This window comes from Seriola lalandi, unplaced genomic scaffold, assembly GCF_002814215.2.
Source record: "Seriola lalandi dorsalis isolate HSWRI2012SDOR001 ecotype SW California unplaced genomic scaffold, Sedor1 jcf7180002054425, whole genome shotgun sequence".
In the NCBI taxonomy this organism is placed as follows: Eukaryota; Metazoa; Chordata; class Actinopteri; order Carangiformes; family Carangidae; genus Seriola; species Seriola lalandi.
Window position 1 is genome coordinate 553544 of NW_019524978.1, and position 26595 is coordinate 580138.

General features: G+C 43.2%; 1 protein-coding gene across 1 annotated transcript in view; it reads right to left on the reverse strand.

Moving 5' to 3' along the window:
* rims2a (regulating synaptic membrane exocytosis 2a) overlaps positions 1 to 26595 on the reverse strand; it is a 100690-nt gene that overhangs the window by 57997 nt on the left and 16098 nt on the right. The window contains exons 2-4 of the mRNA XM_087175178.1: positions 11531 to 12480; positions 3362 to 3429; positions 1498 to 1617 (exon numbers count right to left, since the gene is read on the reverse strand). Of these exons, the coding sequence (XP_087031304.1) occupies positions 1498 to 1617; positions 3362 to 3429; positions 11531 to 12480 (1138 nt within the window). The remainder of the gene's footprint in view (positions 1 to 1497; positions 1618 to 3361; positions 3430 to 11530; positions 12481 to 26595) is intronic.

Consider the following 26595-nt stretch of genomic DNA (forward strand, 5'->3'; position numbering starts at 1 on the left):
TGTTAACTCTTCATGAAGATGTAGCACGTGTAGGGTAGCTTGCAGGAGTAGTTTTTTTTTTCCAAGTGTCCTGTTGATGTCGTTGCTTTAGCTCTTGCCTGCAAGGTATGAATGCTCAATAAAAGCATTACAAGGAGAGGGGCAATGGTAAAAGTGCATCTCTGTTTTTTAACAAATGTCCCGGGCTACACTTTATTCCCCAGAGACACACTCTGGTGCCTCTCTGTGGTTCTGTAACAGTACAGGGCCGTGGGCTAGAGCTGTACTGTACAGTCCTGAGCTGCTGTACTCCACTCTGCTCAGCTTACATGGGCATCATACAAATAAAAATCCCTCTTAATGGCAGCTGAATGCCAACATACAAAGGAGCTTAGGGAAGTCTGCTAAATGAAATGGCTTTATGTAACAGGCAGGAGCCAGAGAGGGAGGCTCGCAAAGGAACAGAGAGGGAGAGATGGGCAGCGAGGGCAAGGCTGGCAGCCTAACTGATGGACTGACTGGCTGGATTGCTGAGGTGGTTGGCTGCTGCTGAGCGGACAGAAACGCACAGAGGCACTGAGCAGACACAAACATGCCATTTCAGGAGGCTCATTCAATCAGTAATGATTTTTCCCCATCTTGCTGCTCTCTGTTCTCTCTCCTCATGGCCCACCATGCTCCTCTGGACTTTGGCTGCTCAGCTTATTCCTGTTTTTTTTTTCCAGTGTACACCACCTACAGATTTATGCAACAGTTAAGAGAGAGAAGGGAAACCAAAGTATCTACAACAGCAGAATGTATTTTATATTTGGGAATGCAGTGAAATCACAAACTGACTGAAGGTTTAAGTCATGTAATCCAAGAGTAAGAACATAAGTAAGAATATATATATTAACAGAATATAAATAAATATGTAGGGATTGTGTCAATACATTAACACTGAAATAACTGTGCAGTGTGTCAGATGTGAGCAGTGACACAGTGACAACACTGACAGGCTCTGGACTGACTTGTTTCCTCTAAGAGGCAGAATGCAGTTCATTAAAGCAGTTCAATGTGAGTGAGTACAGAAAATTATAGAGCTCAATATCAAATGCTGCTAATTAATATTCATCAGGAAAATAATCAAGTCCCTAATGAATATTAATACTGAGTAGCACTATGATGTAATCAATAATTGGAAGCCAAGGAGAAAATCAGGGAGCCACACACAAAAATGAGGCCACAAATATATATATATATATATATATATATATATATATATATATATATATATATATATATATATATATCACAGCTGAGAAGTTAGATGTTAACAGAGAAAGAGGGATCTCAAATTTACCCAGAATTCTTTGGCCTTACATATTCTGTGTCATATACTGTTTGTTCCATGTGTGAAATCTAACATGCTATTTTGGAAGTAGCATGATGGTGCCACAGCAGACAGCATGACGGTCCAGTGCAAAATTTTCAGTGTATGCACAAACAGACAGGTAAACAGACATATCATAAGCTCACCTTCAGACCAAGCAGAGCTCCTGAGTCTCGAGGCACACTTCCATCTTTCATTCGCTTGTTGAGCAAAATACGCCCTATTAGGCGATCTCCATCTTTGGACGGCTGCCACGTCACCGGGTGCTACAAGGTCAGAGCGACAACACACCTTTTGTTTAACAACTCATCCACTTGAATTTGATCACTTCAGACCAAAGCAGACAACTGTCCATAGTGAAAGGGGGGCATGGGGGAAGTATTTATTCACTCAGGGGACAAAGTTCACACAAACTCTGGTGGCATCGTCAAGACTTTTTGGTTTCTTTAGATAACAGCCAGCTCAGTTATTTAAATTCTAAATGAAGGAATGTTATGATCCTAATTATCGACAAAAGTATTGATGAAAAACTGACAACTTTTACGGCAAATTACAGCTCATAAATACAACTCGACAATACCATCAGGTGTTACTTCCAGAGCTTGTGAGAACCTGCCAGTGTGAAGGTGGAGTGAGCTCATGCAGCGCCCCATGCAGAGTAAAGCAAGCAGCCCCAACACTCCTCCTCAAACCAGCTCTTCAAACTGGAGCAGGAAGACCGGAGTCTCACTCCGGTGCTTCACTACACACACACGACCACCATCGAGTGGAGTAGTGAGGGGGTAGCAGACGATGAAAAAAGGGGGAAAAAGATAATCTATGATACAAAAAACAGATGAGGTAGACTATGAGGCGTCAGTTCATAGAAGAGAAAGGATGAAAAAACGAAAAGCACAGAGTAAAGCCATGAGACACAGAGAGGGTGGAATCACAGATGCGGCAGTGGAAGGGAAAAAAGAAAAACAAATGTTTTAGTTTTTGTGCAAAACAAATCCAATCTTCCCTGTTTTGTGCTTTTACAGTAATTTGAGTTTTGCTATAGAAGTGAATGGAAAGTTGGGCAGGAGGCAGGTTCTGTCTGGACTGGGTGCTGTGGGTAGGGCAGCAGAGTGACAGGGACGGGCCTGAGTAAAGGTGTTCCCACTGCACTAAACAGGACCGCTGCAGAGCAAGAACACAACATACGGAGGAGAACGAGCATGCAACTAGGAGAGACCCACATTCCTGTGTGCCATGACAAACAGAGAGGTTGTGTGTCAATGCTTTTCTTTAACAACTTCTATAAGATGTGTAGTTTCTGTTTGGAGAGCAAAACAGCAAGTACAAGTAGCAAGCAAAGAGGGTGCCCCCAAAAGACTTTTTCGGCAACACCGAGCAAGGTGGAGCCAAAAGTAACCGAAAAACAAAAGGAACGAAATCGCAAGAGAAATCAATTTATATGTCAAATAAAATCCAAAAAACAAACATCTCACCTATTTACACTTAGTGACAGAGAGCAAACAAAGACTGGATGGGTAGGTAAATAATAATAATAATAATAATAATAATAATAATAATAATAATAACAAAATGCAGGCTAGATTGTCTCAGTACCTTCTCACTATGGCTATGCTCCTCGTTTAGGGTAGTGCTACTGCACGTATCAACTCCCGAGTCTTTAACCTGCGGTTCACACCATGCCAAGTCCTCTTCAAATGAGTGTCCCCCAAAGCGCACCATTTTCTTTTGCCTCTCAGATAAGGTGTGTGTCGGCTCGGACATAAATGCCTGCTCAATAGTTTTTCTTTTTCCCCTTTGACTGTCCCCTACAGGTGTGGGATAAAAACAGAAAGAAAAACAGAAAAACAACATGCAAAGGTGTAAATAAAACGAAGGAAACATGAAATGACAAAAGACTCTAGGAGAAGGGGGGATGGGGGGAGGAGAGAGACAGAGAGAGGGAGAGAGATATTGGGGTTATGGGGCAGGAGGGAGGGGAGGGGGGTCAAGGCAGGGCTCCACATGTCTCACCAAAGACATTGGGGAGGCCTCGCTGCTATGCCAAGACGCATGGTCCCACCAATGGCCATCCAAATCTCCTGTAAGGTGGGGGGGAAAGGGCGCACATACACAAGAGAGGACAGCGAGAGGGACCAGTGAGGACACCACGAACCACAACGTACAGACATCAACATATGCACGCACACACACACACACACACACACACACACACACACACACACACACACACACACACACACACACACACACACACAATACACACTCAAGACTAAACAAGACATCCAGACATACACGCTCACACATACTGCTCAAACTCAAAGGGTGATCATCATGTGCATTTCTATGATCCCTGTGGAGAAAGAAAGATGTAGCTCAGATCATAATACATAAAGGATCATTACTGACTTGACCCCCTCAACACTGCACAGAGAGGGAGGGACACAAGCCGCCTGCGCTCTCAGCCACACAATTCTCAGTTTTCACATTCCATTCATGGCCATATGGTTTCTTCCCGTATTTCCATGTTTTGCTTGTCCTCTCTGCAGGACACAAGAGTAAATCCCAGCACTCACTTACTGGTAGGAGGAAAACAGCCTATAAGCTCCATATCAAGACAAGCAAGACCAGACCTCTACCTCCAGACGAGTCAGAGTTTCTACTTAAAAGGTCTTAAACATGCTCCACCTGCACATCATGGGAAAACTCTTCTTATAAAGCCAGACAACATGTAAACTCAGCTCAAAATGTTATTTACCTCCTGCTACATTATTTCCTTTATATTCACTTTTTCAGTATGTTCCACTTCTACAGGCTTCAACACTGCGTTTCACATTGATCTGAATGACCAAAGGTTTGATTTGTTATGAAACGTGCTGTATTGGTTTACAATGGGATCAAGAATCCACATCTCTCTGTGACAGAAAAAAAATTAGGTTTATGCAAAATATGGGAAATGTGGTTTTAATTCTGAGAAAACGCTTACACTGATGCCGCTTCCAAATGCTCATACGTAGTATTATTTGTTTACTACAGAAGAGGATTAGGACCACGTGGAAAAAAAAGATTTTTTTTTTTTAGAATTCTGACTTTAATCTCAGAATTCTGAGAAAAAAGTCAGAAAAAACTAATCTGTTCCATACTTTACAATCTGGTCTCAAGTTAAAACACTTCAAGGAAAAAACAGCAGAGGCACTATTTAACACAGTAAATGTCTTATGTTTAATGGGTGCAGCGATTGTTTTTGTCATCATGACACGTCAAGATCAGTTTCCTGAGACCCTCGTGGTCACTGTGTAATGAAACCGTGACACATTCCTGCACTTTCCCGTATGTTGCTTCAAAGCTGCAGATTTGTGCACAGTCATAAAGGTGTATTTGTCTAAAACTAAGGCTGATATTTCCTCTCTCTCCTGGAACACCTTACCCCTTTTATTCTCATCTTTATTTCCAAAGAACACTCTTGGCTGGGACTCTCGGTTCAAATCAGTAGACAACAATGCACATTTTGTTCCAACAAAGTTAGTATGCTGCTATCTTATCCTACAGTAGCTGCATCTGTGGGAGGGAGCAGGGCAGATCTTTAATGTGTTTAACCGGATGATTCAGATTGCAGTGCCACACATGCCTTAACTGACCTCAATCTAAAGTGCACCAGGGAGAGCTTTTAAAGATGAGGCTCTGGACACAGCCTTGAGAAATACAGGCGGGGGAATTACAGGAGGTTTCTGGGAGGATTTTTATTTTACTTTTCTAATCAATGCAGCTGATGGGTCAGACAGTAACTGCAGGTGGTAAGACCCCTCAAACCTATCTCACGCAGCAGATGTGATGCATCCATCAAGAAAACAGAGAGTACACGATATTTGAAACAAACGTAAACTCGCTGTGAGTATTTGATCTGATGGAGAGGCATGTCTGCAGAACTAACTTTGTCATTGTACAGGATTTGCCCTGTTCTCCCATGTGGATGCACAGAGCAGAGAGATGGAGAGCACTTTCAATTTGATTAAGAGGCTTAAAAATCCAAGCTAATTAAAAAGAGTAAAAAATATTGAATCCAAAGGTGGTGCGAAGATTCCCAATGGAGAGTGGTACGGAGGCAAAGAGTGCTGAGGGTTGAGGCCGACCAACTGAAAAAATAATTTGGGTTGTCAGAGAGGGGCTGCCGTTTGACTGCAGAGGAAGTGGTGATTTCTTTGTCCCCAGACCTTAGTGTGTAGCATATCTCTGCATTTAACACCCCATTATGCGGAGGCAATGGGCATTTAAATGTTATTCGCTTACACTGGCAAGTCATTTTACAATTCAGTAATAAAGTGTATTAAGAAATGGTCTTCATGAAATTGCTGTTATTAAAGCATATAAAGGATGAGTCATTTAAATAATACAGAAAGCTTATTTGGTACTGACAGGCCTTCAGCAGACACTGGTCCACCACTTGTACATGTGCTGTTGGTATACTTGGGAGTTTGCATGAATGTATGTAGCTGTAGTGAACCTCAGGGCACAGGTAAGGCTGTCTGAAAACACTGTGTTTGCGCAGCCCCTGAGCCATATACATCACATTCCCCACACTTCACTTCCCCTGCAAAGAGCTGGAGAACCTAATGGATCTATACAGGACAGGCCTCCTTCAGGCATTATCTGGCTGAGGATTCAATCTCAGGGAAATCAGGGAAGTCTGATGGAAAGGAATAAAAATAGACTGCATATACTTCTGAATGTAGAGGATGAGGCGATGGGGGAGCGGAGCACACAAGAGTAAAGAGGAAGAGATTTTCAATATAGAAAAAAAGAAGATGCATGGAAGAAGAACGCCGCATAAAGATAGTGCCACTGTGAGTAAATATAGCCACAGCTTCATGTCTTCTAACAAAATGAGAATACACACACAACTGATGCAGAACTGAGGTGCTTGACATACTGACAATGAAGATCAAGTTTTAAAGAATAATTCAAGTTTATTACAACTCGACTGACACAGGTTCCTGTTTACAGCCTTACAGCAGTTTACCATATAATCTAAGTCAACTTCATTAAAGGCAAGAAGAAAAGTCACAAATAAGCCTCATCACACTTGCCTGTCTCTCTGGAGCAATCTGGGTTCAGTATCAAGTTAATGGACAACCTGTTTCTCCTCCTGAGCCACAGTTGGCAAAGTTTAGCTAACTGAGTGCTCTTGTTTCTCACCCTCTCCTTTTAGCAATGTCGCCGTCTTCCCATATGTCAGCATTTAATTAAGTGAGAGCGAGGTGATTATTGTTTATCGGAATGATAGCCAACAGATAACAAAGACATATTTTGTGTCAATTTTCTAATTTGGCATACATTTAGTAGCATCATTTCTGCCACTGAGCTTCAGAAGTGGTGTATTTATATTTTTTATAATACACATCTTCATCATCACAGTTGTGACTAAGCGGCAAAGCCCAACAAAAGAAAGTGTCCTCTTTCCCTCTGTCCCTCTGCTATCACTATCCATCCATCAGTCTAGGGCAGTGCTATAACTACTTACTATACACAGTTATGCACTGTGATAAAACATTATGGATGTCCCCAGACAGGCTTTGCCCTCTGCGGACCTCTAACCAACAGCTGACAACAGTGATTACCCTCTTCGCCTCCCAGTTGCTACTCTGTCGGCAGCGTAAACACCAGAGCACAGTTCAGAGTGGTAGACACTCTCCATTGAACAAGTCACTTGCCTAATGTGGCCATTATAGTTCAAACAGCTTAAGGCCTGCATTTGTAGCATAGAAACAGAGGAAGAAACACTAACAATTCTCTGAATCCACGGTTCAGTTCAGACTTCCGATGACACTCCGCCATTGTGCTGATGTTTGTGTGGTGGGTTCGGTCTCGCTTTCAGAATCGTTACACTTCTAAATGTATTCTGAGACGGTGAGAGGTTTACATTTATTTGTCTGTTTTGTTGCTATACATAGACTGGAATTAGATACTACATGGATTATTCCAAGGTTGCAGCAGTCACGGTTTCACCTCCAACCTGTGCCTGTTCTTCCTCCCATCACACTCCTCCACCTCCAGCGGCCCCCCTACCCTGCCCACCCCCTGTGGTGTCTGTCAGGGAGGATCTGAGTGGGCGCCAGGATGGACACACGTACAGCCTTTCCCCTTTCTTTCCCCGAAGCTTTATTAACAGTGGCACACCACAATTGGGCACTGATCCCCAGCGAGGCACTGTGTGGTTTTTCAGGGAGCAGGAAACTCATCAAGGCCATAAATTGTGAGCATCAGCAGTCTGCGCCCAGCTCTGCCGTTTCGCCCCGGCTCCGAGGCCCGCAAAGTGCTGATTCAGGGCAATGGCAGAGCGCAGGCAGTGGCGGAGTTCACCACCAGCAGGCTCTCCATCACTTTGACAGCTCAATAAAAACCAGTGTAAACTATTAATTGGATCATTAATTATTGATGCTGTTTTTACTACAATTCAAGGGGCAAGAGCAGAAAAGAGGCAGGGGTGAAACAGTGTGTATGTTTAAACATAGTCACCACGCTAGGAAGGTGATACAGTGTCATGTTAGCCCTCTGGGGAAGCAGATCTTAAAACATCAACATATATCCTAAAATAAAAGGTCAGATAACGTCTCTTATTATGCACAGAACACAGTAGCAGTAACAATCGAGGTATAAAAGGTTGAATTAATGGGAATAACAAACAAACAAGCTTGACAGCACAGACTAAAAATCCAGCAGACTTACTGAGATGCAAAAACAGATCCCAGCAGCCATTAATGAGGATGTAACATAGGCTGTCACTACACAATGTTCACCTCTCTGCTGTAGTTAGCCAGCCAGCCTCTCCTTTTCTGTCTGTTCTGCACTATTATGAGACTGCATGTCAAGGGAATCAATAAAGAGGAAAACACAGGGAGAGGCCATCGCGATAAATCAGTCTTTAGTGCTCGCAGGCACGAGCCAGGCCCATTACAGCAGGCACACCCTTTCTCCTCCAGTCTCCTCCTCCCTTTGGCTTTCCCTCCTTCCCATCCCATCAAGCCCTCCTCCGTCCTCAGTGGCCCCCGCAGGGTATTGGAGAGTCGAGAGCGTTCCACGCACCCTGCTTAGCCTACTGTTACACACCCATCTCCTGACCAAGTCGAGCTGATTGCACAAACCCCAAGACGCTGATGGGCCACAAATGTCCAAAAGATGCTTTCTGCCCTCTTTTTCATCGCTCTGCCACTATGGCCTGATATGCAATTATAACTGATGATCTTTTTCTTGTCTGCTGTGGCTTTTCTTTCAACCTTTCAGACTGAAAAGAGGATGTAAATCATAATTATGTCTAAGTATGTAGCATTTAAAACGGCTGTGAAACCTGGTTCTGTTGAAGTACATGCTATGTCGTGCTATATCTGCTCCATTTTTAAATTCTATGTTCCACAAAAAAGGGCCGATGTATCTTTATAGCTCTATATCTGACTGTATTATATAAGGTTTTTATTGACTATATCAATACTCTCCAGAATATCACATGCCCAGGTCTGGAGCCTAAAGATTGGATCCTGTCTCTGCTGTCTGTTATATAACTGAAAGAGTGCAAACAAGGACACAGGTTTAAAATAAATGATTCAGTAGAATTTCCTGAACCATTTATCAGACTCCCTGCATGCACCATATCACAGCAGCCTTAATTATGTCATAAATTAATAAAACTGCCAATTATACCTCAATAAAGAGCAGAGATTGCTCCACATAATCAGCTGAGGATGTTATATAGCTATACTTATTCAGGGCAATAGTTGAACTCCTTCCTTTATTTTCCCCCTCCTCTCCTACACAGGCTGACCTGTGGAGGAGGCAGACAGACACAGACAGAAACAACAGAAACTCTGACCCTCACAACAGCCTGTCTTTTCTTCCTATTTTTGTTTCATGGCTACCTGGAAACCTGGAAACTCCCACATCAATAATGTAGTGCCGGTGCTGCTTCCCTTAGTGAGGAGAACAGTTACATAACGGAGCAGACCAACTGAATTCCTCCAGTCTCTTCTAGATTAAACATTTCGAGCATGTGGCAGGTGCTTTGGTCTAGTGCTACTGACAAAAGCAAACTGCGCTGCTGTACTTTCCTCCTGTCTGTCTTTTATTCTTCCATTTGTCAGCCGCTCCTCTTCCTTTCTTTCCGTTTGGTGCTTTTAACATTTCTCAGGTAAAGGCCTCCGTAATTACAGGTTTGACAATAAAATCAATTTGCAATTACAACAACTGTCAACCAGGTGGAGCAGTCAAGAAGCTAACAGCCTAAACAATTGCTTTTGAGGTTGATTCTATGCAAAGTGGCATTTAATTCAGTCACTCTGACTGTTTGCTTGCCAGTGTGTGGTTATACACTTGGACAAGTGCGCTTGTGTCTCTAAGCAGGTAGGACATTTGCCATGAGCGATCTGATGTCCATTTCTATTTTCCTGTTGTAGTTAAACAGCAAGACAGGCCAGGCAAAGCCAACACCAAGCACACCTCTTCAATTAGGCACACTGTGCTAAACTGGACCCACTGCCTGTAGAAATCTTTCACATTATTATTTCAATGTTTGAGCACAGTTATTGAAATGAAATTCATTCATTCATTTTCTACCGCTTATCCTCTAGTAGGGTTGCGGGGGGGCTGGAGCCTATCCCAGCATCTTTTCGGGCGAGAGGCGGGGTACGCCCTGGACAGGTCGCCAGTCCATCGCAGGGCAAACACATAGAGACAGACAACCATTCACACTCACAGCCACACCTATGGTCAATTTAGAGTATCCGATTAGCCTAGTCCCCATTTTGCATGTCTTTGGACTGTGGGAGGAAGCCGGAGTACCCGGAGAGAACCCACTGAAATGAAATTGCTCGAGCTAATTTGAAAAATCAGCAGCAGAACGTGCCATGAAAAAAAAAAACCCTGAGCAGCGACATGATGTGTCTTTTTACCATCCACCTCAAGCCAGGAGCAGTTACAAGGAATGACATCAGCAGTGTGGTACCAAAACAGTATGGAAGTCAAGAGGTCAAAGCTAACTGAGGAGGTACAGTATACTGCAGGAAAACATACAATCACCCTCTGCTCTTTTATTACCTTCTGCTAATTCCATTCATTTACATGCAGCAGTGATGACATAAAACGAACCAATAAAATACTCTGAAACTGTTATTTACCCAGCTCACCTTGTTTCACTAGACACCCACACCCCAGACCTCTCCATGGTTCCCTCTGTCTGTCAGTTATGTAACAGCGTCCATTAGGACAGACTGATCATGTGAAACAGCTGTGGCGGGACCCGGCAAAGTGTGCCAGCAGCGGCAAAAGGATTAGGCCTTGAGAGCAGTAGCATTACATTCATTTAAAAACACATAACACCCATCCACACTGAAACATATCTGGCTCATGAGCCCACAAGCCTCGTCCTCAAAGGCACCGGAGCTGTGTGAGTAAATTCACGCATAACAAACATAAAACGCAGCAGTGCTTTGCACATACATAAGGCTCATTATTTTCGGGCTTCTAAGATTTTTTTTTACTGTAAATGCTGGGACTTTATAGAAGAGGCAGAGTGCTGTAAACCAAAGTCACCACACATCAAAGAATTAACTGTTTACTGCAGTTTATAATAAAGATAGTCCAATAAAGGAGTGCACAGCTCAGAAAGTGGAAACTGAGGAGGAAAATGTGGAGAAAATGCAAATGAGCTGCTCATTATGCACCAGAAAAAAAAAAAATTTAACTTTATTAAAATCTGCGAAATGACAGCATTATGATTTTTGTTACTGATGATACAGATTTCTTGCTATTTAAAATTTTCTTATTAAACTCAAAGCAAAGAATCTTTTGAAATGAAAATAATGAGCCTTACACATAAAAACACAGATAAGCACAGAAACACACAAAGCACAGATACAGACTGTAGACTGGGGAATCTGAAGGTTATATCTGAGTCAACAGCTGCATATATCAAAATCAATATCAACATGAGACAGCAAGAACAATTTAATTATTAGATAAGATCTGACTTTTCAAACAATATTGTTTCAGCAATACTATGAAAGAATTACAATAGCATGAAAACGCATCAGAGCAGTCTGTATAATGTAACATGAATGCTAAATAAACCTATAGACATAGTAAAAGTAGCAGAAACAGAGTAGACTGACAGAGGCTGGTGGTGTGTGTGGCCCCTACCTTTCTCACTGACTGACTCACTCTCTATCTCCACGTCCTCACAGCTGGTGTACTCCGGTGTGGTGGCCAGCTCCTCCTCTGAGCTGCTCAGTGACACCTGCCGCATCTTCCCTCCCTTTTTGGTTTTGTGGGGCTTTGGGGGTGGCGGGCGCACCGACTCCGACTGGTCCGAGCTGAGAGAGTCATTCCTCAACATGCTCTCCATCTTCTCCCTCTTGGTTTTGCGGACAGCTGAACTGGGGTCCAAGTGGTGTTGCTGCCTCCTCATGGGATCCCCGCCTACACCCAGGTCTGCTCTCCGCAGGTCCCCAGATCGGTCACCCAGCACAGGGCTGCGATGAGGCGTTGGGGGGCTGTGGTTGGAGGTTCTGTGACCTCCCAGGCCAGGACCCATGGGCCCTGGGGAGGAGCGGTCCACGGAGTAGGAGCGCTGTCCCACCATAGGCGGCCGGCGCTCGGTGAGATGCTGTCGGGACAGCCGGATCGGGCCAGGGTCATCCTGCTCCGTGTAAGCCAGGGAGACATCACTGTGGCGGCGCTCGTGCCTCAGACGACCCACCTCAGCGTGCATCCTCATCTGCTCCTCGTAGGGCTGCGGCTTAACAGGATATCGTGCCAGGTTGGGGTCACTGCGATAGCGTGCCTGGAACTCCTCCTGGCGCTGCTGCTGGAGGTCATACTCGCTGGGCGGTCCATCTAGCTCCTGGTCCAGCGGGTATTCCTGGGAGTGCCAGCGTCCAGGGCCCCGTCGGTCCCGGTAGCCCATCCGTGCCGCATCCACATCTGGGTACATGTGTGGGCCCCGCGGAGCCCGCCGAGGGTCCCCATCCCCATAGTCGGACGGTGATCTGGGCATGCCGCCGTCCGTCGGGGCATACTGTGAGTGGTCAACCCCCTCCCTTTGGTCGTATTTTTGGTTTGGATCCCTGGATGCAGATGGGCTTCGTTTCCTGTAGATCAAAGAGAGGGAATAAAAGAGTGGAATTTATTGTACTTTGAACTGGACGTTCTCTGATGCTTTTCATATACAGTACACATCATGATTTATTTCTGACCCAGTGTGTGCATATTGATGCTGCTCAATTACATTTCCAGTGAGCATACGGTACATCTGCTTCTGTGCAAGTGGAAATATGAGGTATCAGTCAGACAGGAGTTTCTCTGTGCTTCATCACACATCTCTGTGCTAGTCTACTGAGGCTGAAGCCTTCAGTCTGTAGTCTATAGCTTCACTTTACTTTGCCCTGCACTGCCTCGGCTTCAGTCCCTGTCAAAACCTAATGAGAAGCTGCTCTGTCTCTGTCACAAACACATACACAGGGAGAGAGAGAGAAATGAGAGTAAGCAGCAGGATGCAACACCACTCCCTGCTCTCACTGCAACAGACTCTATATGTTCTCAAACACGGCTGACAAATGCTCTTCTCTTAGCACATTTTACAGTTGGAAACCTCAGATTTTGCAGAAAATATGTGCAAAGAGAACACCTTTAGCTGACCTAGTTAAACAGTATGGCATTAACGCAGACAGCTTTACAGCCTGAATTCTCTTATACTAATAATATTAATTAATATTAATATTTGCAAAAAACAAGTATTCACATCAGAAAAACATACACTTGTGCAGATAAAGTCCTGTTGGATTATCTAATTTGATCTAGAGGGTCGCACACAGTCTTAACACAGACAACGTTGTATCTCTTTTCATGCCATAGCCAATTTTTCATTTTCATTTTGATAGCATCTGATTATTTTGTTGATATAGGTGCTTAAATCATCATCATTTGCTATGCATTATAAACAACAGGATGACACAAGATTAACAACGGAGCCTGCCTGGATATGACCTGTTTGTATTTCCAAATGAATAGCGTGAGTCTGTGTGTGCGTGTGTGTGTGTGTGAGATGAGGAACAAGACTGTACTGAGAGCAGTGCATTGATAAATGATTCAGAGTTTCACAGATTGTATCTGTGTGCACAGTCCGATGGACATTAAGGGATGTACAGAGACAATAACAATGTGTCTGAATTTATGAACCTCAGAGGAAGGTGCCCATTTATTTATCCCAATACCAGAAGCTCCTGCTGGATAAAACATCTAATGTCAATCAGAACTTACAAAAAAAACATTTACACACATTAATATACACTAAAATCATAACATGATTAAATTAATACCTTTTGTTTCAAACACTGTCTAAAATCATGTGTCCTGGTCGTGATAAAACAGAGTGGTCCTCTTTGTAAAGAGACTGAAGAGAAGTAAAATCTCGAAACAAGTACAGTTAAGCTGGAAATTGTGTGAAATAACTTGCTAAGATGAATTCTTTGAAGTATGGTTACAGTCAGCAGCCCCAGATTTCTAAAATTAGCTGTCACTCATTTTATCATTGTCCAATTGTCAGAGAGGAAACCGGCCAGGAAGTGGATGAAAAGCCTGGAGGAGGCTAACTGTGTGTTAATGCATTTATTCCATTGTTCAGAATCAATTATTCATAAGCCATTTTTCTCCTACATTTCTCCCACTTTTCCACCAAAATAATAATGACATTTCGGTGAGGAAAAAGCTCTGTGAAGCATTCCCTTAATTTTGTACGTGACAACTTTCCATAAATTTCAAAGGGCTTCATAAATCACTGCTGCCAGCTTTGCTCAGTGGCCAAGGTAAGGGCTCCTCACATGTGATTGGCTGATTCACTGAACCACAGAGGAGGTTTGGTCCCTGCCTACTGGATCACAGTCTGAGGATAATGAATGTACAGACCACAAGACATCAGCACTGTGGTGAAGCACATACAGTACGGGTAAAGATGCTTTTTGTGTTCTCTGCTTTGAATTTCTGTGTTGAACACTGAGTAATCTCACCAAAGAGAAGTGCCAGCTCCAGCGAGGGATAGAATGATGAATGGGCCTCGTGTATAGTTCATGAACTAGTGTACAGTTAAAATATGAGCTGTTAAAGAGGGGCAGAAGTCGAACAATGAAGCAGCACGAATGTGTATTCCAGCAACACTAGTACATAAAAGCAAGATTTACTTAAGACTAGAAAGGACACAATTACACAATTGTTTGGTCCAGTTACAGCAAAATCCCAAAATACCACATAGCAACATTCTTACAAATACAGCATGTCTTTACTGATTTATTATTTCTGGTTCTTCCTTAAATCTGCACTGATCAATATTTTTATATCAACAACTGATCAAGTGACTATGTATACGGGAATTGTACATTGTGAGGACAAATGTCACGTGATTCTGAAGTGCCCCTCAGCTCTACACAGCATTTTAGCATCTTTTAGCTTATTGTTTTCTTCACGGTCCACAACTCACTCTCAGGCTGTTTTCAGAACAAGACTAGGTCCAAACCTTGTACATTGCTGTATAGCTCTGTGCTCACACATACAGTATTTTAATACAGCCGAGTTCCCAATAAAGCTGTTCTCATTTACATGTTTTTATGTTTCTATTGTCATAGAACAGAACAAGTCTGAAAAAGAGACTAAAACATGGCCCATTAAGACAACATTAACTTCCATGCCATTAACAAGCTGCTGCTCTGTTGCTGCTAAAATCCTTATTTTATAACCAAAACATCGTCTGAAAAAATCACCATAAGTTGAAGACAATAGCTGTGCTGTAATTTCAGCTATATTCACTGTTAAATAATCAGTCAGAAAGAAAGTTACAAGCTCAGCATAGGTGTCCCTGCAGAGAAAAAGCCCAACCTCATACTCGTGGGGCAATACTGGAAACTCTTCTACGGAAAGTAGCTAAGGTTTCTCCATAAAGTTGGTAGATTTGTTGGTAGGTGCTTTTCTGAAAAAAGTCCCTAAAGGATCCTAAAACTCGGTTCATTTAGCAACAAATGCTCTAAGTTAGCAACACACCCTGTAAACCATTCATTTTGCATGAGCAACGGCGAAAGGGGTACCTCCAACACTGGGCCAGCTGAGTGTTCATCAATCAGAAACATTAGCATTTATTGGGCTAGCCTCACTGTTTCGGTCCAGCAAAATAAAGTAAAAACCTACTGTAAGCTACCTGCCCAGCAGAGAGAGAAGGTTAGCAGCTAAAGACTAAGATATTTACTTCAGGAGTTGGTGAAGACCAAAACAGAGGTAAGAAGTGGAGTGAATATTGCACTTGCATTTTCCAAATGACTGAAAATATCACTTCAAATGTTTCTGCATGTCTGCTAAATGACTAAATAGGGAGATGCTTGCTAACCTGTTCTTCATAACCACTTCATAATGATGTATTTACAGCTTGCTTTGCTGCACCCAAAACTTATTAATGCTGCTAATTAATGCTAATTGATATTTTTCATATCACGATTAAATCAAATGACTTCATGTGAAATTCTTGTTACTAATACTGAGAGTTAATATCACAGCTCTAGGGAGCTGTAAGCCAATTGCCAATCTTCCTATGAGGATACCAGTGTTGACCTGTTTCTGCTGCATGTGTGATTAACACAAGACAAGAACTGGTTGCTGCTGCTGTGACTTTGTTTTGGAGTCTACTTTCTCCATTTCTGCCATTAAAAGCTGTTTATGCAGTTTTGATAACTGTCTGCATTTCCAGTAAAAATGATACTGATTCACTCACTAGCCAGGTAATAAAAGCCTATTAGGGATGTTTATCCGAGGATACCACAGCAACAAAATGCCACCACCTATTACATAACTTCATCCACAGCAAATCAAGATAAAAGATCTGACGTGATTTCTTGCAAATGGAGTACAGAAACACTGCAGCAGCAGTAGCGCCAAAGATGTTATGGGAACACAACAAGAGACTAATGGATATGCACTTTAATGAACAAATCCTCATTTCTAACAAAGACCTAGAGAAAGACAAAAGGACATTTGAAGTCTGTGATGTAGCCAGATCACACAAGTGACTTCTCCTTTCTGTTTCACATCAAAACAAATGCCTCCCATCACCTTAGCATCCGAACGCAGCCTCACGAGTGATTCAGACGCAGCTGGAGAAACACATGAGGGTTGTTGCATTATTCATGATCTGCTCCTGGACACTAACTGAGCGGTGCTTCATTCACAAATCCAAAGTGAAGCGGCAGCACAAATTATATGCTGGAGGAGGGGACGGGCGCCGTGACTTGGATGGGAGAGAACGTGGAGTAGGGGGGGTGGAGCAGTGTGTGAGGAGCATGAGAAACATCTCGTTATAATGACTTGATGATGATAGAGGGGTGTGTTAAGTATGTGCATGTGTATGGGTGCGTGCGTTCACTTGTGCATGCCTATGTGTTTGTGTCGGTGAGTGTGTTTTATGTGCTCTGCACTGGCTGCCTGAGAAATGCTTCACTTTGACTCTCAGTATGCCCTCAGGGCCTCAGGCTAATGTCTCCTCTGGGAAGTTGTGTTGAAATCCTACACCCGGAACACAAACATGCACATAGAACATGCACATGGCTACAACAACAAACGTTAACAAACTGCCCTTTGACGAGCTCTAACTCATCTTGACACAAGTATCACATTTCCCTGCTCCTGTTTAGGCTTGTATGTCCTTCCTGTCCAAACAGAGAAATGTCTCTGGCAGCCAGCAACCACGCTGTTCTCCATCAGCATCTGCATCATGATGCTAACATTGTCAGCGCTAAACCAGCCTTCAGTAAGTACAACAGAGCGGTGGCGCAGCACTTAATTTCGCACTGTGCATTATTCCCACATTGCTCCAGCTGCCACGGCTACTGTAATAGCCTCTCTGCAGATAGTTCTGAGCCCCCCACAGCTCCGCCATGACACACTCTGCTGATCTTAGATTTGCATTCCATCCTCAGTGACACAGACAGAGAGGAAGAGAGGAGAAACAAAACACGAGAAGGGAGAGATGGGAGGGAGAAGGGAGGATATCATCCACAATGTGTGTGAATTAGAGGAGGCATGGAAAAAAGGAAGCAGAGGAGCTGACAGGTAGCTGTCTCCTGTAGCTAAACATGCAGCTGGTATGCATGGTGAATTCCACCACACTAGTCAGGCTCAAGCTTGGAATGACAGAACAGGACACCAGTGGATCGTGATGCCTGTGATGATGCACAGATGCCTGGCTGCTGCAACGATAGAGTCACGAAGCACACGGTGACGTACTCCCTCCATCACACCTCCTTATATAGCAAGATGCGTGCGTGATGTCACCACAAATGTGGCACTGAGCCGCAGCACAGGCAGCGTGGTGTGCAGCAGATCAACCCACAGTGATTCATCCTAACAGGCCCACAATAGAGAGACATGTTCACTGTCTGCAAGGCAGAGTGTGGGAATGCAAGCCACCATTCTGTACATTCCCGCTGTGGGAATAACAGCAGCCCTCGTTACTGCTGTTGTCCTTTTCTGAGCTAACTATAGAAAACCTCTGCTGTGAGAGCGTACGAGCTGCAAGACCTCATTCAGCTGCAGACAAGGGCGGTGATGACAAGAAGATTCAATTCAGGGAGGGTGACAGTGGTCTCATTTTATGACACCAGGACTTTTACATCTAATATGGGGAAAAAAGAAACATGTACCCATGACCCTGATAGAAAGGGTGTTCATTTGGCTGCCAAGGATCATGTTTTGACATCTACAGCAAAGAAGTGTAGAGAGGGGTAAACTTCCACACTCACTATAAATCAGAAAGGATGCAGACATCATTGAGATGTCGTGTAAACCTCCCTTCTGTTTTTGATGCCAGCCCAGCCGCATACACCTCCAGTGCTCTAGAGGTAATTCCAATATTATAATCATCTTTTTAAAGTACACTGTCCTTATCAAAAGCAGCATAATGTATCAAATCCATGGCTCACAAAAATCATGGGATTACACTATGGCCCCGAAAGATTAAAAAGTGCGACCCTAAAAGATTAGAAGTGACCCGACATGCTCGCCATGATAAAACCTTTATATGCTGTTATTTTCTGCAACATGACACAAAAACCAATTGGTGAAATTTCCCTGATATACTGTGGTGTGATGAGAGGCCCTGTCAGATGTGTTCCTGTTCAGATCAGAAACATCCAGAGCCTGAGCCTATAGTTCCCTGGCTGCAAATGGACTAGATTATCTACCTGTGTCATTCTCTCAGTGTGTGTGTGTGTGTGTGTGTGTGTGTGTGTGTGTGTGTGTGTGTGTGTGTGTGTGTGTGTGTGTAACTCCCTATACTCATCTGTATGATGAAAGGCCTAAAATCGAGAAGTAAGCCTGTGATCACAAATCATTAACATTTGATGTGGGTCCATGATAAAAAAAAAAAAGAGGGTTATCACACATCCATTTACACAGAGCATCTGCAACACACAGGCTAGAGCTCCGTTTACTGTATAGCAGCTTTTGAGCGGAGACCAATATCCCTGCACAATCATCTCTTTCCCTCTTTGTCTTACATAAACACATTTTCATTAATGCACAGTATGGTTTAAATGATAATCATCTGCTCAATACTGGGATCACGATTATTTATCATATTTGTCATCTATCTTTGGTGAGAATAAAATGGTTTTATGTACTTGCACAACAGAAAACTGCCCTGACCTTCACATTGTATTAAATAAAACTAGAGAAAACATTTAATAAATTTCACCACCATCATAGCAAAATGCAGCTATAGAACAGCTGCAGTTTGCTATGTATATGGGAAGCTGAGAGAAGCTAATCACAGCACAACATATTAAAAACTATTCAGTATATTCAGCACGTGTGATTGGTCAGTTCACAAATTTATTGAACTCTTACTGCAGAGCATCATGACCGAGCTCAATTAATTGTACAAGGCAATTTAGATTGTGATTATTTGATGAATTTTGCCTCCCTGTCTCAATATGTCCGCCTTTCTTTCCTCTCACAGCTACTGTAACAACAGCATTAGATGACATGGTTTTATCAATTCAACACAAAGAATTGCTTTGTTTTTCAACATTTTCTTGATTTAGACAATGTGCACCCACAGCTTCCCATTTATCCATTTAAAACCAAAGAAATGCCACAAGCACAAAGATCAATAACTGGAAGTCAATGAGGAAGCTTTCTGTAAGTGATGAACCCTTCACAGATGTTGCTGTTTTCGTGCACTCAGCTGCATGTGCAGACACCTTGACGCATGTACACACTGACACACACACGCTTCCTCGCTTTCTCACTGCAATAGCCTCATCCAGCATTTCAGAGATATTAGCTTGAGCTTTTACATCTTTGCGATGCCATGAAAACTAAAACACCCTGATGAAGCCGCTGCTTTTTTAATGCCGCTGTGACAATTATCCCTGAGGCAAAGAAATCTAATGCTCTGTTGTTTGGAATTTGCTGCAGATGTTAGAGCAGAAAAAACCAACTGTACTGCACAAATACCCAATCTACTGTATACTGTAATGCTTTATAGACATGGGACATTTGAACTAGCAACTATCTACAGGAAACACAACATACATGACACACTAGATATACATTTAAATTGTTTGTCCATATTAACTGTTTTTCTAGATCCAAAGTGTTTATAAGAGTCTAAATTATGACATGTAAACCAGCCTTACTGCACGTAACTGTCAGATCCTGGGGAGCAGCTCAGTTCAAACCTCAGCCTGACTACTCCACGCAATCACATGGCCGTCTGCAGACAAACAGTCCACAAACGCAGTCCAGTCCGATTCCAAACGTAGCACCACACCTGGCTCACAGCCTCCAACCAGGCCATGTTTTTATTCGTCCGATCCTCCCTCCCTTCGCACACAAAACGTCCTTGTTTTATTTCTAGAGTGCTACGGATGATCTAAACACAGCAGCAGCAGCAAATGTAGTTTTGCGGCAGTGCTCTTCGAACTGATAGTGGTGACACCAGTTCTGTCCGCTCTGCCTCTGCTGCCACTGAAGAAACATGTTAAATAAGAAAGCCAAAAGCAATCAAGGTGAAAATGCAACGCTGCCCCTGTGGGGATTGTGCCACCTCTACTTTGCGGATAATGGAGAGAAGTCAAATGAGAACAAATGAGTGGTGCTGTGTTGCAGAGCTCTCCTCTTAGAGGGAATCTGGCCCACTAATGACAACAATACATCCTGGAACGGTCTCTATTGAAATAAGATAACCAGAGAGAAAGCACAAGCAGAAGAAAAACAAGCTGAATGCGCGTGTCTAAACCAAGAGCAGTCAGAGAAGAAGAGACAGGAAGAGGAAAAATGCCTCTAATGGTACATTTACAGATGCAGTGTCACTCTCCCCTCCAAGACTGACTCAGCCGGCCGCTGTGTATCTGGGACGCCCCTTAGAGTAAAAGAAAGGCATCCACTCCCCCCACCCCCCCCATTACCTAGTGAAATCAAACCGGGTTAAAGTCCTGCAGCAACCCGACAGTTCAGCTGCATCTCCTCATGGCCAAATGATATTGTATCATCAGCGTGACCTGCTTTGTTTCTGTCGGTCTGCTGCGCCCACGGTGCCCTGCCACTCTGCTGGATGTAGATGAATGGCACAGTTTATGACCCTGCTGCAAAGGCTTCTGGGGGCCTGAAATCAAGCCGACTTTCGGGTTTAACACCGTCATCATGTGATCGCTACGATTGGCTGGCCATTCAGTCCTCTGCCTAGGAAGGGATTACATTCCTTGGTTGATTACTAGCTCACATCTATCACCAATCACAAGCAGAGCAGGAGGTCTCACCTAATCTCATTCAGCCTGAGGTCTTATGATCCTTAAACTGAACAAATTACATGGTTTATGTTTTTTTTATCCACAGGGTGGATATTCAGGCATCAAATCAAATTCAGAGGAGGGAGAGAGAGAGAAATTGAGCTATAGAGGGAGGGATAGAGTGAGAGAGATGGAGAGATTTCTCTACCTCATAATTTCTGTGCATTAAAAAAATTAAAAAAATACTTTTTTCCTGGTTCTGCACCATGATGACATGGCTGGTTTTCAGTGACCTACACAAGTCTACATGGTGCATGTATGTGCATTGCGCATCTGGGTGTTGTTCAAGTCTTTCTTCCTGCCTCTTTCTTTCACTCTTCTGCCTCAACACTTTTCACATCTGTCACCATGTTTCTCCATTCACTTTCTCTCCATCTTCCCTCCCTCTTCACCTCAGCCGTCCCATGAGGCGGATCCTGAGTTCAACTGCAGATACACTACTATGTGCTGTGTGTGATGACGGTGGTGACAGCTGACTGACGGGAGCGTGGAATCAGGGAGGGCAGGTGGGAGATGGGCTGTTGACACAGCGTTTCCCAGGACGGAGACTGAAGGGAGGACCAATGGGGTTGTTTTATCGCCACACAGTCAGGGACGGGGCCCGGCTGCAGGTCTCTAAGTACCTTTGAGTGGAGCGTGTATCTGACTGCCACTCAGGGAGACAAGAAGAAGATGACTTCAGACCATCAATGATGACACAGCAGGCCTGAGAAGGACTCTGAATGACACTGGTGAAGTTTGAATATTTGTATTTTTCTTTCTATTTTTCGTTTTAACTACGACAGAATGTCCCATAAATGCCACATCTTACAGCGGAAACATATTTTCCCTCCACCCTCTCTGGCATCACTCCGTTTTGGCAGAGTGGCCTATGAACATACAACCTGCAAAAACCAGGAGTGATTGCAATCGGATTTATGGCACAGATGTGGTGGTGCCTGCAAGAAAGTGTAGTAAAATAATGTTCTTATACATGATAATATACAATAGCCATTGAGACTGTTACAATTTTCAAACCTTTGACCCTGTGGTCATGAGACATTCTCTTAAAGGCAAGACCAATGTGTCCTAGTGTGTCCCCGAAACAAACGTCTGGGGCTGCAGAAGAGTTTTATAAGCTGATAATTATGTAACAGATGCTCTCAAAGTCAAAAAATATAAATAAATAAAAAATTGTACAGAATGTTCTCACAGCAAATGTTATTCTTTAAACCCAATTTTTGTACCTGTTTCTTGGTCATTAAAATATACACTGATAAATTACCAGATTTTCTTCTTCACTAAAAAATGAATAAATGATAAAACCTACACACATGTAGACAGCCTGATGCCTGACAGCACAGTTGCATTCACAGTAACAGATGGCAGACACTCCCTCACTTCGCCTCCCTGCTCTGTGGAAAGTTTGTGTGAAGCAAGTGGACAGAGAAGTTGTACAGCCCCACATCTATCAGCTCAGCTGACAGAGTCTGCAGATCTGTGAGTGTGTTCACTAATTGGCTCCACGAACAGAGACTCCAGCCTCCTGTCTGTGAGCAGACCAACCGGTGCCTTGTGTGCTCATGCTATGTTTATACTCTATATGGTTAATATATCTTCCGCACTGCACCGCCTGTTAGGTCTCCTTTTTAAGAAGAGGCACCGCTAGTGCACTATGTAGGCCAAGCCCCAACAGAATATGCCATTAAGATTAGCTACAAGTAAGGACTGTTATGCTGCTGCTTGCCTCTCGCCTCCCTACAGAGAAAGGTTAGAGGAGCAGAACATGTATACGTTTTTTTTATTTTTTTTTTTTTAAATCGAACCAGAATCAAACAGCAGATGTTGCAGTTACATGGGATGTGCCGTAACCGTCCGGCCACAGGACGTCCAAGCTGTAAATAATTTCATTAATAAACTCTGTTTAGCTTCTTCAGGTCCAGGGTCCTGGTATTGTGTGTGCTGGCTCACTATCACACTGTCAAGGCTTATTGGGAAACATGAATATGACAGAGCCTACGTTAATGTTATTAGTAACACCTGCTTTTCCTTCTACGTCAAGTCCAAATGTCTGCAGATCTATCTGGAGTTTACTCTTTTGTAGATATTTGATGAAGGCGTGGATGTGCAAAAAATACATTTAAGGAATGAAATAGACTTTGGGAGACAGAGTGAAGAGACATTATGCTGTAATGTTTTACCAAAATCTGCTTTCCACAGAAAGCTTCTGCTTTCCACCAGGATTCAGATAGCACTTCAGAATCATTTGGAAAAATTCTCCATTCATCCATTAATTACACTTACACTTACATCCTATGCAGGGTTGCAGAGCTCTGGAGCTCAGCCCAACTCACAAGTCTAATTTTTCCTGTTTTCTTCTTCCCTTTTTCTTGTCTCTACTGGATACACATGGAAAGTCATTACATTATATACTGTATAAATATTTAGCATTATGCAGAATTATGTGCGAGTCACTGTATTTAAACATCAAAGTCATCAAAGTAAGGATCAACTGCTTTTTCCATTATAACTCTACAGAGCCTATAGGTTTTCGCAACCAAACCTGTCTCCTATATACAAATAACTTACGACAGCAAATTCATTTTGAAGGAAACATAATGCATCAGAGATTCTGTTTTGTATTGAAATAATGAGGAAATGTTCTTAATTTACATTTGGCAAGTTGCAAAAATGTTGATACTGACCATATCAGAAAGATGTTCACTGACAGTTTTTTTTCTGCAAAAATGCCAGATCTTGCAGTACAGTATCCACTTAAAGTCACTACAGCATTATTAAAGTAGTTCATGGTTATGTTAGGCAGCAGTATGTAAATACAGTTGACTTGGGGTTACAGATGTGTGGTCAGACAGGATAACAAGGTGATCAAAAGGTGTAGAAAAACAAAAGGTAATGTCCTCTAGAGGCCGTACAGTGTAACACCTAGGGTCATGTTACCAGGGGGCCAAGAAGGGCCTGTAGATGCTAGTAAGGTAAGGGCATTGTAAGATAGTGAGGAATTTAGCAATACAATAAAAGAGGGCACTGCATGCAGACAGACAGGCGTCAAGTCTCAACTACCCAAATGTGTATTTTCTTCCTCATGTCACAGTTACACTCTGTATACTGCAATCCACCCCGACCACGATCTGCCTACTCTGGGGCACGGCATAAAAGTACTGCTTCATTGATTAAAAAAAAAAAAAAAAAAACATTGCCTCTGAAAATAATCCAGCCAGCGTTTCCGCCACCAAAATGTAATTGGGAAAACCGTTTCATAACACATATAATATATAAATGAACATAATTTTCTAGGAGAGGATTGTACCACTGACCGAAAAGCAGCATTTTGGTGCAGCATTTTGTTGCCCTCTCTGCTGCCCTCTCTAGTTGAAAACTGAAAGTCTGTTTTACCTCTGACCACCTCTAGTGTGGTTGGGAGTGTGCTCAGCTGTTTGTGTAACCACACCCAACAGTGATGTCACAGTGCACTGACACACCCTGGAGTACGCTGCATCACTGCAGCAAAGAAAGACGTTAAACCACTGGAAGTCAGCAACAAAAAAAACCCAAAAAAAACCACAGGGTATCAGGTAAATTATTGCTGTTACTTTTATGCTAAACTCCAAAGCAGCGCTCATGCATCCTCCTGCTGTACGCACACAGGTGAAATTAAGGTGCGATAAAAGGAGTTAATAATGACGTGAATCCTTTCACCCCACACACAAACACAATACAAGAGATTATGGAGAGTCTTGGTGCGAGCTGCTGTCATATAGCATGTTGATTGCTCAGTGCTTGTCAGTCATTGTTCGTTTTCACAAAGCACTTTGTGTCGAGAACATATTGAGATTTGTTGAGCTTTTCATAAACCAGCAAATTCTATTGTAATTTGACGCTGGGCTGTATTTCTGCATTGGAAAAAAATGTCTCAAGAACTATGGTCTCCCCATCTTGTTCCCTCTTTGACACACAAGTAATTGCACGCACACGCACGCACGCATGTGCGTGCACACGCACACACACACACACACACACACACACACACACACACACACACACACACACACACACACAAACACACACTCTCCACACATGCATTTCTTCTTGGTTCTGCTAAGTATGCATTTTTCATTCCAGTGAGCAAGCTGCATTTGAAATCAAAGGCAGTGACGCTGCGCGGCTGTCTGGCTGCACAGAAAGTGAGGAGGTAATGAAAAAAGCTGAGGGGTGAGTCAGAGGATGCTTTAATAATCCTTGCTGCCCAAAATAACATCTCTGGGGCTGGACGGACCGACGACCCTCTTGGGAAACCAGCAGCGGTTCAGGCTGGTCTGGACTCCTCACATTAGTCCCTCCATTTCCCCCCACATACCCCCCCCCCTTCTTTTTCTCCCAACTCCTCTGAGTCTATTATTGTCAACAGATAAGACTGCAGCAGCACGGCACGACGCGGAAGACAGCCAAGCCCTCCCTGTACCAAATATACGACAAGACTAAGGAGGGCGAAGGGGTGTGTGCACGGGGGACATACGAGCTGCAGGAATCGTGATCCAGTCAGGGGGAGGAAGGAGTGGCCTGAGAGGTAAGCAATGTTTCTTTGGTTATTGTCCAATCATTGCTGACAAATGGTGATGGAGTCAAGGTTAAATAGCTCTTCATTTTGAGTTCAAGGTTGGGCCTCTATTGTCCCATATAACACTTGTCCATGCTTGTCCCTGTAGCGTTATCCTGTGCGAACAAATGGGCGGGGGGTGAACTCATCGTCTAGTATTACCAATGCCAATCTTAAATATCTGCACAAAACCTCCTGTCTCACTTGACGTTCTTAAATTCCACCTAATCCTGCTCATGCTCATAGCATTTATCTTTTTAGACGAGGAAGTTACACTCTTAAAAATAAATTTAACTTCTGTCACTCAACTCAACTTTCACCAGGTTAGCATGCTACCAATCTGCATGTAAGCATGCTAACTTTAGCATTTCCATCCATCCTGAGACAGGTTGGGCCATCACAACCATTTATCTAACATGTGGCGGGTTTGATACGATGAATGACAGATGAGCACCGCTAAAGCATTTTTGCCAATAACCAAGATGGCTGCCGCTGATGTGGAGAGGTCTGTTCTAACATGTCATGACAGTATGAAACAAACTGAATAGTAAGAACAAAGAACTGCACTGACATCAGTTGTTGATACCCATTCATTAATGAAAATTGGCCTGATGATGCCAGGCAGACAAGTGTATACTCTGACTGGTTAAGTCTCAGCATCACCAGTATAATCAAATACATGACTCTGATTAAAGAGAGCATTCTGAGGAATACTCCAATAAATAATTGTTGTGTTATCAGTTAGGGAGAAGCCATGATACCAAGTCTAATTGAGAGCAGTAACTAGT